The sequence below is a fragment of the Notamacropus eugenii genome, chromosome 6 (assembly GCF_028372415.1).
Source record: "Notamacropus eugenii isolate mMacEug1 chromosome 6, mMacEug1.pri_v2, whole genome shotgun sequence".
Lineage (NCBI taxonomy): Eukaryota > Metazoa > Chordata > Mammalia > Diprotodontia > Macropodidae > Notamacropus > Notamacropus eugenii.
Window position 1 is genome coordinate 301,949,262 of NC_092877.1, and position 16,502 is coordinate 301,965,763.

Here is a 16,502-nt window from a genome sequence, read left to right on the forward strand (position 1 = left end):
ATTATGTGCTTCCTAATGTTTGCTCCTTCTCAGTACTGCAAGTGCCATCCTTAGCACAAGTGATTTCTGTTATTTTCCTTGTTTTGCATTCCTCTGGGGTTCGTGTAGAAAACCTGGTCAAAATTCAGTCAGAAAAGGCTCTGTTTCTCCAGCCTCCCTACGTTATTATCTTAGCAAAGAAATAGCTATTGTTCACTGGTCCTCCCTGGCTTCCAAGGCCCAGAACCAGAAATTATTAAACATTTCCCATGTAGGGTGCCTAAGATCCTCACACATGCTAAATCAAGGGGCACACAAGAAAAAACAAATAAAAACTAAGCCATAAATGCCCCATTTTAGGGGTGCCTTGTGTAAGTGACCATCACATAGTGATTATGGATCTGATGTTTAGAACCTGTTAGTAGAAATCAAGTTTGTCCAAGCAGACTCTAAGAAACACCTCATAGACCCACATCAGTGGTGCCCTGTGGGTGTTTAATAATGATGGTAATAAAAATGCCTTGCAATCATATCTTTTAGGAACCCACAATACTTCCTAGATGTCTCTTCTGTCACCTTAAAGTTCTCCTTAGGTAGTCTTTGGTCAAAAAAAAAAAAGGAGGTAGTGTTCTCCAGCTTGTAAAATATGCACCCCAACTGGTTGAGAAACTGTGGTTTCCATTCCAGTCGTTTGCCCATCACTGAATCTTTTAGCAACTTGCCATTCAGTGCAAAAAGCTATTTTTGCATCAGACATAACTGTTAATTTTCAATCTTTTTTAAATTAGTGCTTCATATAGTATTACACATCTGTCTTTTTTGCCTTGTTATGTTCCTATTTCTGTTCTGGATAAATATTCTGTAGAACTACTAATACTAAGCTTCATCTTCAAAGGAAGATTTTTAAAAATAATTCCAAGGTCAAATCACTAATATTAGTTGTATGTTAATTGTAACACTTGTCATTCAAAATATAAATAAAAATTAATATATTAAGTCATGATGGCATCTTTTATTTTTTATAATATTTATTCTTTTTGAAAAATAGAAAGTTTCATTTACTTGAGCACACAATAAGAGTAATATTATATTTTATTTTGTTTGAAGAAGTGGAGGGAAGCAAGAACCTTAAACTCATTATGGCATTATTATTTTCATCTATATTCCTTAAAAAAAAATTCATAAGAGTTGCTAAGAAATTTCTCTAAGGAAATATTAGAAATAATTCTGTGCTGCCACCCAGAAAGGTAATGACCTCTCAGCAGTGGTAATGACATTTGTGCATGCATGAAGTAGGCTGCCATACTTAAAATCAAAGTGACCAGAATATTTGTCATACTTTATCTGTTCTCTTGAACGTGATACATAGTTACCCCAAATACTCCACGATTTTACCTTTTTTTCTTATAATATGCAGGCATGTCCTGACATTTTGTTCACTGGTTCCCATCCAAAAGCATATAGTTTTTTTTTTTGGGGGGGGGGGAATACATTATGGACAGTTGGCACCATAGGAACAATGCAATAAATAGACAGCACTATAATTTTATAGCTACATTTTATCACATTAAATGGGTTCTGGGTATAATTTGCTAATGTATTTAATACAAAAACACATTGGGCAGGGCAACATTTTATAAGGCAGCGTAGTATAGTGGAAAGAGTTCTAGACTTGGAGTCAAAAGAGTCAAACCTTACCTCTGACACTTAACCTCTTAGAACCTCATTTTCCTCCTCTGTGAAATCGGGACAATATTTATAGCACTTGTCTGTTTTAAGAATCAGCGAGATAATGCATATAAAGCATTTTGCAAACACTAACGTACTATTAAATGTCAACTATTATTAAGGTAACACAGTTTAACTATTGTACACTGTATCTCCTGTTACTCTTTGAGAATATACGATTCAGAAATCTAACAAATTAAGGCTCCTTCTTCGTGGTGTTCTTACTCTTTGTGTGTGTGTACCATCAGTCTCTTTGGCCATCTGGTGAGACTTTTAGACCCATTCTCATAGTAATGATTCTCAAAATAAAAGGATGATGAAGGAAGCTAATTATATTGAAATAAAGATATAATTCAATTTAAATCTATAAACTATCTATGAGAGACCCCTTGGGGAGGAGGTGTGTTTCATCCCCTGGTTAAGAAATTGTGCCTTACATAAAGAATCAAGGGAAGGCTAATACAATGGTATAGGAGTCAGGAGAGATTGGTTTGATTCCTGACTGCTAATTTTGAACATATTACTTAACTTCTTTATATCAAAAGTTTCTCCATCTATGAAATGGGGATTAAAAAGCCTAACCCCTACCCATTTTAAAGACATTCATAAAAAAGAAAGATAATCAAAGCCAACCTTTTAGCTATTCAGTGCTGCAGTGCACAATTAGTGGAGTCAGGTCCTCAGCCTATGTTGCCATCACTGAAGAGATGAAAACCAGATGCACACCCGAAGAAAAATGTTGTGGAACTGGACACAGTCAGCACCCACAAAAAAAGTTGGATAAGAGGGTCAGATTTCTCTAATTCTCTTCATGGCTACCTTAGGCACATTGATCTGATACCTTGACTGGAAAAAACAGGAATGCAATGAACAGGGATATCTGCTTCTCACTAATGATTGTGTATTCATCAAAAATGCCGTCCTGGAGCTCTGTGAAGAGTGGTAGCAGCTACAAAGGCCTAGAGATGAACCTTGAGATATATATGTGTGTGTATACACACACATACATGCATGTACATATATACACAATATATACATATACATACCACACTATCTAGAGTGGTATATATATGTGTGTATATGTCAATATACACACATACATCCATATATGTTATATATAGTATGTCTATTTGGATATAAAATGAACACTATATTCAAAGACTAACATAATGCACATGACTTGGAAATCAACGTAGTAGTAATTTAGATGTACTTGAATCACAAATTCAATGTCACTCATGTCTGGCAACATGAGCTTCTTATTCAACCTTGATAATTATTGACCTGACATTTTCACGACCATCACTTTGATATTCAGATAGGAAATGTGGTGTTGGAACACAAAGTTTGCAAAGAAACTTCATTGGTCATATGACCTAAAGCTACGTGGATTAGTTTTAACTACATCCTGGATAGTATTAATCACTAATGAGGCAGATGCCTGGAAAATTTTTTTTAAAAAAGTTGAACTCTAATGTTGCCTGCAGTAGTTTAGGCATGAGAAGATTCACTATGGAATGAGAAGAGCAGATGTTTATCATAACTCAGATGCAATGGAAAGAAGACTGTATAAGACCTCTCTGGGGGTCTACATAACTGATCATTTTTTTTACGAAGGTCAGTAATGGCCTGTTTATTGAAATCAGTATCTTGTGTAAAAAGATATTGAATGGCTCATGTAGCAAGGGATGATGAATAATAGATAAACTAACTGAATACCAGATTGGAGTCAATGGGACCACAAAAGGGTATTCTGAAGGCCAGAACTTTTGTGGAACATGCTAATGGTCTATTTTTAAAAAAGACAATGAACATGAATCATCAGCCCTGATATTTGATGCTTCTGCATGCTCATCAGTAAATCAAAAGCATGTATTAAGTACTAACTATTTACCAAGCCATATGCTAAATGTTGGAGATACAAAGATAAAAGTAAAATAGTTCCTAACCTCAAGGAATTTACATTCTAGTGATAGAGATAACATAGACATATTTGTTAACATATAAAATATACAAAATGAATAAAAAGTATAGTTTTGGAAAAGGAGTAGAGCCTTGGGGTGAGTGAGGAGGCTTCATGTGCAAAGTGATGCTTGAACTGAGCCTTGATAGAAGCCAGGGATCTGAAGAGCACCTTCCAGGCGTGAGTATGGGAAATAATATGTTGAAAGAATAGTAGGTAGACCAGCAATGGATCACAGAGTGCATAAAGGAGGGTAATGAAATAATATATTAGAAGACTGAAAAGGTAGAAAGGGGCTGGGTTCTAAAGAGATGTAAATGTCAAATAAAGGAGTTTATATATTTGATTCTACAGGTAATAAGGAACCCCTGGAGAGTGTGTGTGTGTGTGTGAGAGAGAGAGAGAGACAGAGACAGAGAGAGAGACAGAGACAGAGAAAGAGAGACAGAGAGAGAAAGATCATGTGGTAGCAAGGGGAATTGCTACGATCAGACTAGTCTTTGAAGAAAATCAATTTCACAGCTCTGTGGAGGATCTCTTTGAATGGAGAAAGATTTGAGGTAAGGAAACCAAACAGGATTGTTCAGGGCTCAGGTGAGAGATAGTACAATTCCAAACTACAGTGTGGTTGTGGGAATAGAGTGGAAAGAATGCATAGAGATAGAAATGTATGTGGTCAGTGAGAGTGATGAAATGAGGATGACACAGTAGTTGATAAGATGAGTTTCTGAAAGAACGGTGGTACCCTTGACAATAATAGGGGAGTTTGGAGTCCATATTGGCTTTTGAGGGAAAGATAATGAGTTCTCTTTTGAACATGTTGAGTTTGAGATACTTATGGGACATCCAATTCAAAATATCCCAAAGGTAGCTTGTGATAATAGAGGCAAATGTGAAACTTAACTTAAAAGCTAGAGAGGCAGCAAGCAGAATGATCACAGAACGATGTCACTCATATCTGGCATCATGGGGTGCTTAGGCAACCTTGGTAACTATTCACTGACACTGACAACCATCATCACTTTGATATTTAGATAGGAAGTAGACTGCCATAAATATTGTCATTCATTCTGTCTTCCCATATGCTAACCTGTGGTTTTTTACCTCAAAATTTGAAATCATTGGAATCTTCTTTCTTTATTTCCCATTTTACACTAATTAATTTGTAGTTGAGTGTGAGCTTCTTGATGCAATGTGGTGTAATAGAAAGAGCCCTGGACTTGTGGATCATGCCTGAGTTCAATCCTAGTTAAAGTAAATAATTAAATACTATTAACAGCCAATTAGAAGACTTTTAATCACCACATAGAGCAAACATCCCTTAGTCATTCATGCTGTCATTTGGAATGAAACCAAGAAGAAAATCTTTGTGTACTCCAAGAATTGGTTCTCATAGCTTAGTCCATTTACGCTACAGAAACATTACCTGGGAAGTGAGACCTTAGGGAATCTATAAACAGTGGCAAGGCAGGTAAGGTAGAAAGTGAATTTTTAAAAGAGAGAGAGAAAAGAAACAAAGAATCAATATGTATGAAAGTGGTTTCTGTCTTGTATGTTATGGCCTTTGAAAATGTCAGACACGAACTATACAAGGAACGTTCCTTAGTCCATTGTGTAGGATATGATTACCTGAACAACTACACCATCTTCCACCTCAAATGACTAGGTGACACAGTAGCTAATGGACCAGACTTGATGTCAGGAAGACTTGTATTTGAATCTTGCTTCAGACATTTCCTATCTATGTGTTTCTGAGCAAATCAATTAATATCCCAACTTGAGTCTCCTCATTTCAAAAATGAGGAAAAGAGCTTCTACCTCACAGTGTTATTGTGAAGATCAAGTGAGAAAATATAAGTAAAATTCTTTGCAAGCCTTAAAGGTCTGTTTAAATATTAGCTTCATCATCATCACCATCTTCATCATTATCATTACTGGCTCATTTTCTCATTAAATCTTCCTCCAGTTTCAATAGACACTTCCTTCTAGAATATTTCACTGATTTCAAACATTTTCATTCCAATAGTCATCTATCTTTACCTTTCTCTTTTGAGTTACCTTTCCTTCTTTCAATATTAAATCATGTACTTTTAGGCTTGGACTAAAATCATTGTAAATGACTATATTCTCTAATAACAATTTCAGATAGCATAGAATCACAGACAAGCCTTTAAATGCGGTATGCAAGGCAGCAATAGAACATACAGCCAAGGAGAGCCAATTGATTTCCCTTCTCTCTCCTTTCCACTCTCTTAAAGAGAAGTAGAGAGGGAGTGGTCTGACAGGTAATTGTAGCTTTCCAAGATAGCTGTCTAGGAAATCAAAGTCAGTCATTCAGCTAGTATTAAGCTCCTCCTGTATACAGGAAATTGTACTAAGTGCTAGGGATTCAATAAAAGATAGTCCCCACTCTCAAAGAGCTCATAATCTGAAGGAGAAGACAACATGCAAACAACTATGTACAGATAAGATATACAGAATAAGGTGGAGATAATCAAAAGAGAGAAGACCATTAGCATTAATGAAGATACTTTTTACAGAAGGTGGGACTTTGATTTAGAAAAGACAGACATAGGGACAGCAAGTCAAAATGCTGAGAAGGAAGAGAGGAAAGATCTTGTGGATTAGAGTCAGGTAGTCTCAACTGTCTCATGCCATGTCTGTTTTCTGCTGCATTTTGCTCTTACTGGCTTATACAGTAAGTGTCCTCTCATCTGGCCATGCTTCACTTTTGTTCTCACACTGAGCTTTTCCACTGACCTCTGCTTTCTTTTGAAAGAGTTCTGTACCTGATTTCCTTTCCCTTCTTCCTGTGAAAAACAGGAACTTAAGGTGCCCTCTCCTGTCTGGTTCAGCCACTTGGCTTCAGACCCAGATGGAAGTTCCTTCCAAGGAGAAAAGTCCTAGAAGACCTGGGACATTCTGGGTAATGTGTGCCCAACCCTCTTACCCACTGGAATATCCCTGGGGTAGGGATAAGTACAAAGTAGCATTTTATTATTTAACAATGTGAACACAGGTTCGTGGAGGGGAGAAAGTGGAACGGATAACCCAGTACAATGTAAGAGTCAAAATTATTTCTATTTAGTTTTAGAACATAGAAACAAATTCGGGTGCTCAAATTAAACACTCTGTTCTCGGCCCTTTTAGAGTTCCCCTTCCAATACCATGTTATATTTTGCTAAGGCAACAGATATAGCTTAGTGGTAAATCACACAAAGACAGTCTTGACTTTCAGCAGCTAGTCCACCAAGCCAATTGTCAGATATCTAAAACTGAAAGTAGACTATATTTGGGAAACTATCCAACCATCTGTTCTGTTATTAAGTGTAATAATTTTGATTAAATGTTGCATAAATAGGTCTAGGAATTAACTTCTCCTGATACAAAAAATGCAATCACACAACCGAAGAATCTAGAAAAGGTATTAAAAGAAAAATGTCACTACCCTTACAAAGTACTCTCTTTAGAGTAACATTCGATATAAACATATCCTTTCCTGACTTATTTTTGAACACTAAGCTGTATCTTATAAATGAGGAGAAAGTTCACATCTCATACCTTTTCTAAAGTAAAAGATTTGATCTCTTATATATCTAAAGTAATGTTCCATCTGTTCAGAATGTTGAATTTAAAGAGTGTCTTATCTTTGTCTCTTTTCTTTCCTTCCATTCAGTGCCAGATGAAAGTAAAGTTCACTCATTGGCTGGACAAAAATTGGGTAAGAAATTCCTCATAACTCATTTTACTTTCTCCCTTCCTGGAAACTGCTGACCAAATGCAAGTAGCAGTTGGAGTCTGTTTCCATCTACTAGTCACAGAAAGGCTTGCTAATTAATACATGAGATGTCTCTGACTTCCACAGTGATAAATTATGACTTGGCTGTATGCATAGTCGCATGCAGGCTGACATGAATCATCTGAAGCAAAAGTATAGCTGTTCCCTTTAAAAAAATAAAAGTGAAGTTCACAAAAAAGTCAAGAAGTATATCAGTTGAACATTAAAGGTAATGAAATTTTTAACAGGATGACAAAAACCCTTGCATTTTTCCCATGATGATTTTGTCATCCTAATATCACAGTAAAAATTTCGATGGCGTGAATTTTTTTTCTTTCCATTCTAAAGAACTGAGGGTATAAAAATGTCAGTTAACTGTCCTCACCAGAGTGTTTAACCCCAACACATGCACACACACACTCACACACATAGCCCTTCAAAGCAGAATATATCATTTTTTTTTTGTTTTAATTCATGAGTGATCTTTCCCAAAACGACCCTAGAAAAGCTCTATGATACCAGCATCTTCTGAAACCTTCGCTGTTATTGTAGGCTAAAAGAAAAGCTACCTTCATAGCATCTGTATTTCAACTTGTCTTTTGAAATCTGGAAGCTTGGAGTCTGTTTTGTGTTGCCCTGCTAAGATTTTTCAAAAAAATCAAAACTTTGAGTTCATAATTTTTTCCCCTAAAACACAGCACCTCCGTATGGATACAAATAGACGTGCAAATGCTAAACAAATTTCCTTTCTCAGGCCAGCATTTTCTGCTGCATTTGATGACAGTGATTGTCACAGCATAATCATAAACCAACGTTTCCATCTCTCATTATTTGTGTCAAGGCAGATAGATCTGTTATCTGGAGTTATTTTGTCATGAAGGACTCCCCTAAGCCTAATCTACCTGTCCTTTCTAAATGCTATCACTTTATCCCAGGTCTAATTAACTTTATTGGGCCTTACTTTGCTCATCTGAAAAGGAAGAGTTTAGACTAGATGCCCTATGAGACCTTTTCCTCTAAACCTGTGATCCTAGAATGTGTTTGAATTCAGGGTAGAAGGAAGGTCTGAAGTGCTCCTCTTATTAGAGACTTAATTCTTCTGTGATCAACACCCTTTACCCTTCCCAATGATCTCTTAAATCACTTCAGATGAGCCTTTCAAAAACTGCAGGCTTTGGAAAAGGAAAATGCATTGCCTCCTTTCTAATAGGAGGTCCTCGAGGAAAGTCTGCATAGCCTTTCATTGAGTGTTTTAAAATAGGAATTCTTCAGGCAGAGTTGGATAAGATGGCTGCTCAAATCTCTTCCAACTTTGAATTTGTGGTTCTAGCCTTTCTGCTCTTCATCATTTTTAATCCAAACCAGTTGAATACATTTACAGTACTGTGGATCCTATACTAAACAGTCCCTGTTCTCTGAAGAGTTCCTACTTTGTTAAAACTCTGATGGAGAAATCATCTATCTTAGTCTTAGATTTGCCACTCAGTACAACAGAAGGATTGCAATATGTTGGCATCCTTCATTTTTCTGAAACAAAAGGGAAAGGCTTTCCCATCAATGAGCATCTCCTGTGTTTATATGCCAATTATGTTTTCAGCCATAAGTGGCCTTGATGCCTCATTAGTTCCATCATGTTTCAAGGCAAGATTATAATTTTTTTTTATTTTAATACTCCTCCAGATTCTTTAGTAATAACAGCAGGGGAAGAACTGGTTCACAACTCTTGGCTTATTTTTCCCCCTATTTCTCCTAATAAAGAACTCAAGAGGATTATATCACTGTGAGAGATAAAGTTTCCATGGGAGTGATAAAATTGCCACGTGCTGATTGTTCCCACCATCTTCCTATTTTAAAATATTCTCATACTTGAGTTTTTATAGGTATCAAAAAGGCAAGGCCATGTGACTCATGAACCCCAACAATATTTGAAGCTATTTTTGCCTTTCATGGATATAGTACTTCTTCTGTGTCTTCATGCTGTTGTCTAAAGATGTGAGTTTTCTGTCTAGAATTAGAGTAGAAGATTAAAAAATGTTAAACAATCCTTTAAAGACTTTTTCATGAGTCTTTCTAAAATCAACAAATAAGAAATAAAAATTTTCTGGCCCCTTTCAGGAAACTAAACACTAGACTATTTTTATTCAACTTTTAAACAATTAGATTCTGGGTTAGCCCCAAACTGTTATCCCCACACTTTTCATAGAGAACAGTGTCATCTTTCCTAGGGCTATCTGTGTTTATGAAAGGGACTAGGCTTGTAGAGAACAGAATTAAAGGCCAGTTTGACACATGACCTTTGGGTTCCAGTATCCTTTACCTTCTTCTTTTCCAATTCAGATGATTCAGAGTCTTTCTCTCCATGTTGCTCTTCACAGTATGTGGCTGCTTAGTATTTCTCCCATTTGGATTTTCATTTTTAGACTGAGCTTCCTCTCCTGTGCTCACTAGTTCTAATTGGGATGACTCATCTACTTTCCACAGCCGTGGTTTCCCCAAAAATTGCTTTTCTGAAAATCTTGAGACAGAAATCATCATCTTTCTAGGAGAAAATGTGTTCTCTCCTCATCCTTACTTTTTTTTAATTACAGAGATACAGGTAGCTTTCATTCCATCCAAAACCATCGAAAAGTCAAACCAATTAGATTTTGAGTGCTGAGTTAAATGTATCATCTTCCCTCTTATTCTGGATGATGTGCAACATTTTAATAAATTTGTCTGGGAAAAGGATTTCCCGAGTCAGCTCCTTTAGGTTTTGGAGAATCATTTTAATGCCAACTTACATCTGTTGGTCTGGCTTGGGTGCATCCCAAATATGTGACAGGCTTGCTGGCATGCACACTGTGGCTGTCTTCCTCTCTAAGTGATGCCTGAGAGCTTAGGTCAAGCCAAAGCCTCAGACAAGCTAGGTGGTTCTAAGATCCCCATTCAAAAGGCAGCCTTCTCCCTTTCCCTGAATCAAAAGATGAGTCAGTTATTCAGGAGAGGACCTGCATTCCCATCATTCTCCGTTAAGAGGGAAAGCATAGTGGCTGAACTTACTGTTCGCAGATTGTCGGGCCATTTTCCTGTCAATGTCATGGTATTTGTATCTACTTTTTAGGTAAGATTTCTCCCTTTAGTCCTTGCCCCACCACAGAAAAACAACCTGGTATCCTTATCATACAAGCAAAAATCTTTCCATTATCGTTCTATATTTTTTTTAAAGGTTATAAGTACATGTTCCTTCCATGCTAAAATATAGGCACAAGATGTAACAAGAAATTCTAAGAACCTACTCAATTGAATCCATACCCTCCCTGATTTGAGAGTTACTTCAAGTGAGGCAGATCTCAGCCCATTCATACATGCCCATCCTGTATGACTTTCATCCATGTTTTCCCAGAATTCTCTATAGGAGATTCACCCAACTTGCTGGAGACCTTCTTAGCTCTAGCCTGTCCTGATGAGAGTACCAGTGGAGCACTCTAGCCATCCACCTTTCTTCTTTCCTCACTCTTGCTTTTCTCATGATCAGCCCATCTCCTCTTTATGGCTCCCAATTCCTTAGTGACCTCACCTCATTTATTCCTGTCCCTCTTCAGAATTCCCTCTCAAAATTCAGATATCAGCAGGACTGAAGTCAATAGGAAACTGTATCACAAAACATAAATTAAAATGAACAGGAACTTTTGGAAGAGAGAATCAAGTTCTGAGTACATCAACTCAATTTGGTATGAACTCAGGTTCTGGATATACCTAGTGCTACAGAATATTTCTTTACAGGAAATCTTTTTTTAAAAAATTTTCTATTTTGTATATCCCACTCTGGTACCCGAGTTCATTCTACATTAAGCCATGATCCGCTTGTAAATTTTTCTTTTTACTGCGTCTTCATTTTTTGGTTTTGATTTACAACTTGGAACTCTTTTAAAATGTATTGACTGTCTGCTGAGATCTTTGCTGACACAGGTCTTTAGGATGATGCAGTGCTGAAGAAAAGCTGATGGGTTCTTCTTTATGAGCTCTGACATATTAATTAGGAAAATGGACTAAAAAAGCTTTCCTATTTCTATTTTAATTTCTGATGTGCCCAAACATTTAGCTATAGGGTTATAAAATAAGTGAGCCCTGTGAAAAGTAATGGGGACAAAAATCCAGCACTTTACTGGGACAAGTTTCCAATCAATGAAAAGGCAGTGTTGTTCAGAGAAGATAATATGGGATCCAGAATCAGAAGACTTAGATTCGTATCCTAACTCTGCCATGACAGCTCGATGGCACAGTGGATAGAGGACTGGATCTGGAGTCAGGAGGACCCAAGTTCAAAGCTGGCCTTAGACAGGCTTAAACACTTAGTAGCTGTGTGAGCCTGGGCAAATTATTTAACATTTTTTTGCCTCAGTTTCCTCATTTGTAAAATGGAGATAATAATGGTACCTACCTCTTAGGGTTGTTGGGAGGATCAGATGAAGTAATAATTGTTAAGAGCTTAGAACAGTGCCCGGCACATAGTAGGTTCTATATAAATATTAGCTGTGGTGATGATAATTGATGATGATGTGACCTTGGGCAAATCTCTTCTCCTTCTAGGCATAGGTTAAGTACCTATGTGGTAAGTGCATAAGTACTTATGTGGGCTAAGCATGAATTGGGTGAAATATAGTTGAACTATAAGATCTAGTACCTATACTCAAAGAGCTTATAGTCTAGTTGGAGAAATATGCCTGACCTGTAAGAGAAGGACAGTGATAGAACTTCATAAAGCATATCTTCTTTTACCTGTTGAGAATCCTGCAATCTGAGCAATAAATAGGAAAAGTTCTTTCTTAACTATATGAATTACGTTGGTTCCCTTTATAAACTGTAAGTGTTTTCTATTAAACTTCCTAATAGATCCCTTCCTGTTTTTTTTTCTATCTATGCACTCATGTGGTATGCATGCCTATGTTTGTCTGGGCATCAGTTGCAACTGATAATACATATCCAAATAAAATCCCAGAAGGATTTGGTACTTTGACGCATTTGTCACTCACTTAAAGCCATAGCCAAAGCGGGGGCGTTCCTGTGAACCTCTGGGCCCCCTTGGAGACCTTTACTGGAAAGAACAAAGCTATTTTAAATATTTTTAAAACAAGGGGAAGTGAAATGAGTTTTTAAAAAATTGTGTTGACTCCGCCCCCAGGTTTTTTTATACTTTTATAAAGATGGTATAATACTAAATACAACATCTAAAATGAAAATGTGTTGTTTTCATTGTTGGAACAACCACCATGATAGTGTCACAGATTTGAAACTGTTAGTCTATTTCTGTAAGGCTTCGCCTCTAAAACCGTAAGTTGTTGTTAAAAGATACAATCTTAACTCCTAGAGGCAACTAGATGAAGCAATGGAGAGACTGCAAAACCTTGAATCAGGAAGACTGAGTTCAACTCTGGCCTCAGATGCTAGCTGTGTGATCGTAGGCAAGTTTCTTAACCTCTGTCTCAGTTTCCTCAACTGTAAAACATGAATAATAATGGCTACCTCACTGTATTATGATGAGGATAATACTTATAAAGCTCTTAGCAGAGTTCCAGGAACATATTGGGTGCCTAATAAATGCATATTTCCTTTGGATTTTAAAATCTAATTCTTTCAGATCCATTCTTCTAAGACAGAAATTGACAAGATGATAGGAGTTCAGTTGGCCATAATACCATTATCTGATACATTCTAAGTACTGCATTTAAAAATTTAAATCACACTCTGAGAACTCTAAAGGACCCTAGCATCAGCAAGTCCAGGACCTCATTTCATAAATAAACTGAAGCCCAAACAAGCAAATGGTCCTTGATTTTTCAGGTTTTAAGTGCTAGAGCTAAGAATTGAAGTCAGGTCTATTTTACATAAAACCCTATTTATTTCACACCACACTGAAATATTTTTTATCATTCTAGTAAAAAAAAATTTTCTTTCACAAATTTCCCAAATGCTCGAACTTCAGTTTATGTTTGCTAGGGCCCATTGACTATTCCCTGATTCTGTCCCTTTCTACAGCATCTTGACTATGAGTTTACATTGACATATTGGCTTCTTGGCATTTAGGGACCTAAAATGCAATGGAATCAGTTATCTGAAGGAAAAGATACCAAAGTGTCTTAGAAGCTGGGGTGTAGTATAGGAAGGACCAGAAATTGGAATCCTCTGCTTCGCTTAACACCAAATTTATGCAGTGATATGGGCATGTTCATCCCTGCAGATAATTAATCAATTTATTTAACATTTTATGGCATTTTATTTATAAATAACTTTTTCAAGCTGGCACATGTATACGCTAATATAGAATGAAATTTGAAAATCAAATAGGATTTTCGAGCTGCAAGGAGCCTTGAGGACTATCTAATCATTCATTTCAAACTCAGATTTTTTGTTCATTTCGTACGTTTTCGGCACTCATATCAATATTTGTGTGTCTGCTTTCTTCATCTTTGTTTCTCTTCAAAAAAGATTTGTTAAGTGGATTTAGTAATGATTTGAGCAAAGGGGTACAAAGATGTACTTTGAGGTGTTTAAAATATCCATTATTGATAACAGAGGGCTCGAGATCCTTGATCCAAGCCAGGCCTTTCCTAAGTGAGGAAGCTGGGTGTCAAGGAAGTCTCAGGCAACTTACATAAATTTGCTGCTTCTCAGTAACAAAGTTGGAAGTAGAACCCAGGCCTCATTGTTCTTTCCATTGCCCCACAACATCCAGGAAAACCTGCCAACACAGCAAGAGACACCGTGAGGATGAAATAATTCATATAGTCTCTATTGCTGGAGGTGATGTCTAGGAGGTGATTGGGATTGGGATTGGGATAGCATTTTGGCTTGATGAGTGGAGGACAAAAATTCAAGAGCAGAAAAGTCTGGTCATGTATCTTTACTTGCAGATATGTTAGACATGAGGAACCTCTATGATTGTAAATCAATCTACATATTATTGGTGTTTTTATTAGCATTATTTTCTACAAATAGATGTTTAATTCTGTGGCTAATGTAAATATTATTCAACTTTTTATTCAGTCTGTCAATAAAAATTTAGTAAATGCTTACTATGCACTAGGATAGATGATGAAGATACTAAGGCAAAAAACCTGGTGCTTCCTCCCAAGAAACTCACAGGCTGATAGTTGTACATGATTTGGTAATGCAAAGAATGTTATTAGATGGGTTCTTCGCATATTAACCATCAGGTGATACTTTTGGTTTTTTGGGGGGGTGAGGGGATATAGCAGCTTGTGAGGAACATCCACCAAGTTATACAAAAGGGCTTGTGTTCTGCTGTAGTAAAGGGGATGTCTGCATCAATTGCATCATGGAAACTCCATGTCAAAGTCAGTGAAATAAGCAAATTATGAAATAGAGCATGGAAAATTATTTTTATCTACATAAAATATTTGTTGTAGTGGTAGTTTTTCTAATAGGTTTTGATCCACATTCATACATGCACTTAGGTTACTGTTACTAATATTCTCTGTAACAAATGTTTTTATTTTTCCCTTCTTTCTGATTATTCAGAATTTGGTGAAAATTTATCTTTTCAGATGACATTCCCAATGGGTGGTCTTAGCTTAAATGTTAATTGTTTCAGAACAGTTATAATTAAAAGCAACAAAAATCTTCAGCTGTTTAGAATAATGAAAACAGTGAATTTCTCTTTGACTTTTTTTTTTTTAAAAGGAGGGAACACTCCAAGTATCAGATGCTTCAAATATGGCTGAACTTTACAACTTTGCCATCCACAGGGAATGTGTGTCTTGCTGAGTTTGGAAAACAATGGTTTGGAACTGACAATTTTAATAGCATTTGTAAATGCCAGAGTGAGCATCTGCGGTACAAAATGTTATTAAATGATTACATGATGGTTGATAAATACAAATGGAAAGTTTGACATCAGAACTTTTCACTGCAATCTAATATATTTGCAGACTTTTTTTTTTAAAACTCCCAGTGCTAATGGAGGTAGAGGCAATGGTACAGATAATAGAAAACAAGTGCTTGAAAAACCTAGAAGAAAGCACCATCATTATGCAGTGCATCATTATATGGAGTCAGATGTACCACTGGTACAATCACATTCTCTAAAACATAATACATCTAGGAAAAGTCCAATAGATCATAGCTTATAGCGTGAATATTAGTCCTCATTCATCAAAATACATATTAGAGCTTCAAGTTGCATCATAATTTATATTTGATATGGGGATGACTGATTATTTTAATGTGGACATATCTAAAAGTCTTACCATTGGATCCTTGAAACACTATCAATGAAGTTAATTTTGAAGAACTAACTTTCCAGCTAAAGGAAATAGAATATTTGCTAGACACCACTTCTTTTATCTAACCCCTTCTCTGCCCTACTCTAATTAGGTATGTATTGCATCATTTCTAAGAGAGAGTGTAGCTTTAGTTCTCATTTCAGTCTTTGTTTCCTATCTAACATCTTCCAATCTCATCAAACAAGCATGCATTAAACTCCTACTGTGTGCACAACGTATTCTAGGCATTGTGACCACAAAGATTAACTTCTTAAAAAATGTCTTTCTCTCAAGATGCTTATGTTCTATTTGGGAATACAGCATATAAACAGATAAACATACGCAGAAAAAAAAATATATAGGCAGCTAGGTGGCACAATGGACAAAGTACTGAACTTGGGGTCAGGAAGACCTTTATTCAAACCCAGTTCCAGATGATGTTCTAGATCAGCATAACTGTCCAAAGTTGCTTGACCATTTTCTGATCTGTAAAATGGGCATAATAATAGCATCTAGTTCACAGGGCTATAAATTAGATAATACATGTTGAATCCTTTTCAAACTTTAAGGGTCTATACAAACACTAGTAATCAGTATCATTATTGTCATCATTATCCTCTAAGGATGGAGAAAAAAATAAAAAAACAGGGAGATATCAAACACTTTCCCATTGGAAAGGTCATATGGGTAGAGCTTTATAGAAAATCAGGAAAATTAATTCCAGTCATGAGAGACAGTCTATGCAAACATAGGAAAGTAAGGGAGATGGAATCAAAGTTCAGGGAACAGCAAA

At 36.4% G+C, this 16,502-nt stretch overlaps 1 protein-coding gene across 13 annotated transcripts in view; it reads left to right on the forward strand.

Moving 5' to 3' along the window:
• Positions 1–16,502, forward strand: part of PARD3B (par-3 family cell polarity regulator beta) — a 1,282,024-nt gene that overhangs the window by 851,594 nt on the left and 413,928 nt on the right. For 12 of the 13 annotated variants that reach the window (XM_072620099.1, XM_072620101.1, XM_072620095.1 and 9 more), the window contains one exon: positions 7,347–7,391. The exons of the other annotated variant lie outside the window; for it this stretch is intronic. In XM_072620099.1, the coding sequence (XP_072476200.1) occupies positions 7,347–7,391 (45 nt within the window). The remainder of the gene's footprint in view (positions 1–7,346; positions 7,392–16,502) is intronic. 13 annotated transcript variants of the gene reach the window in all.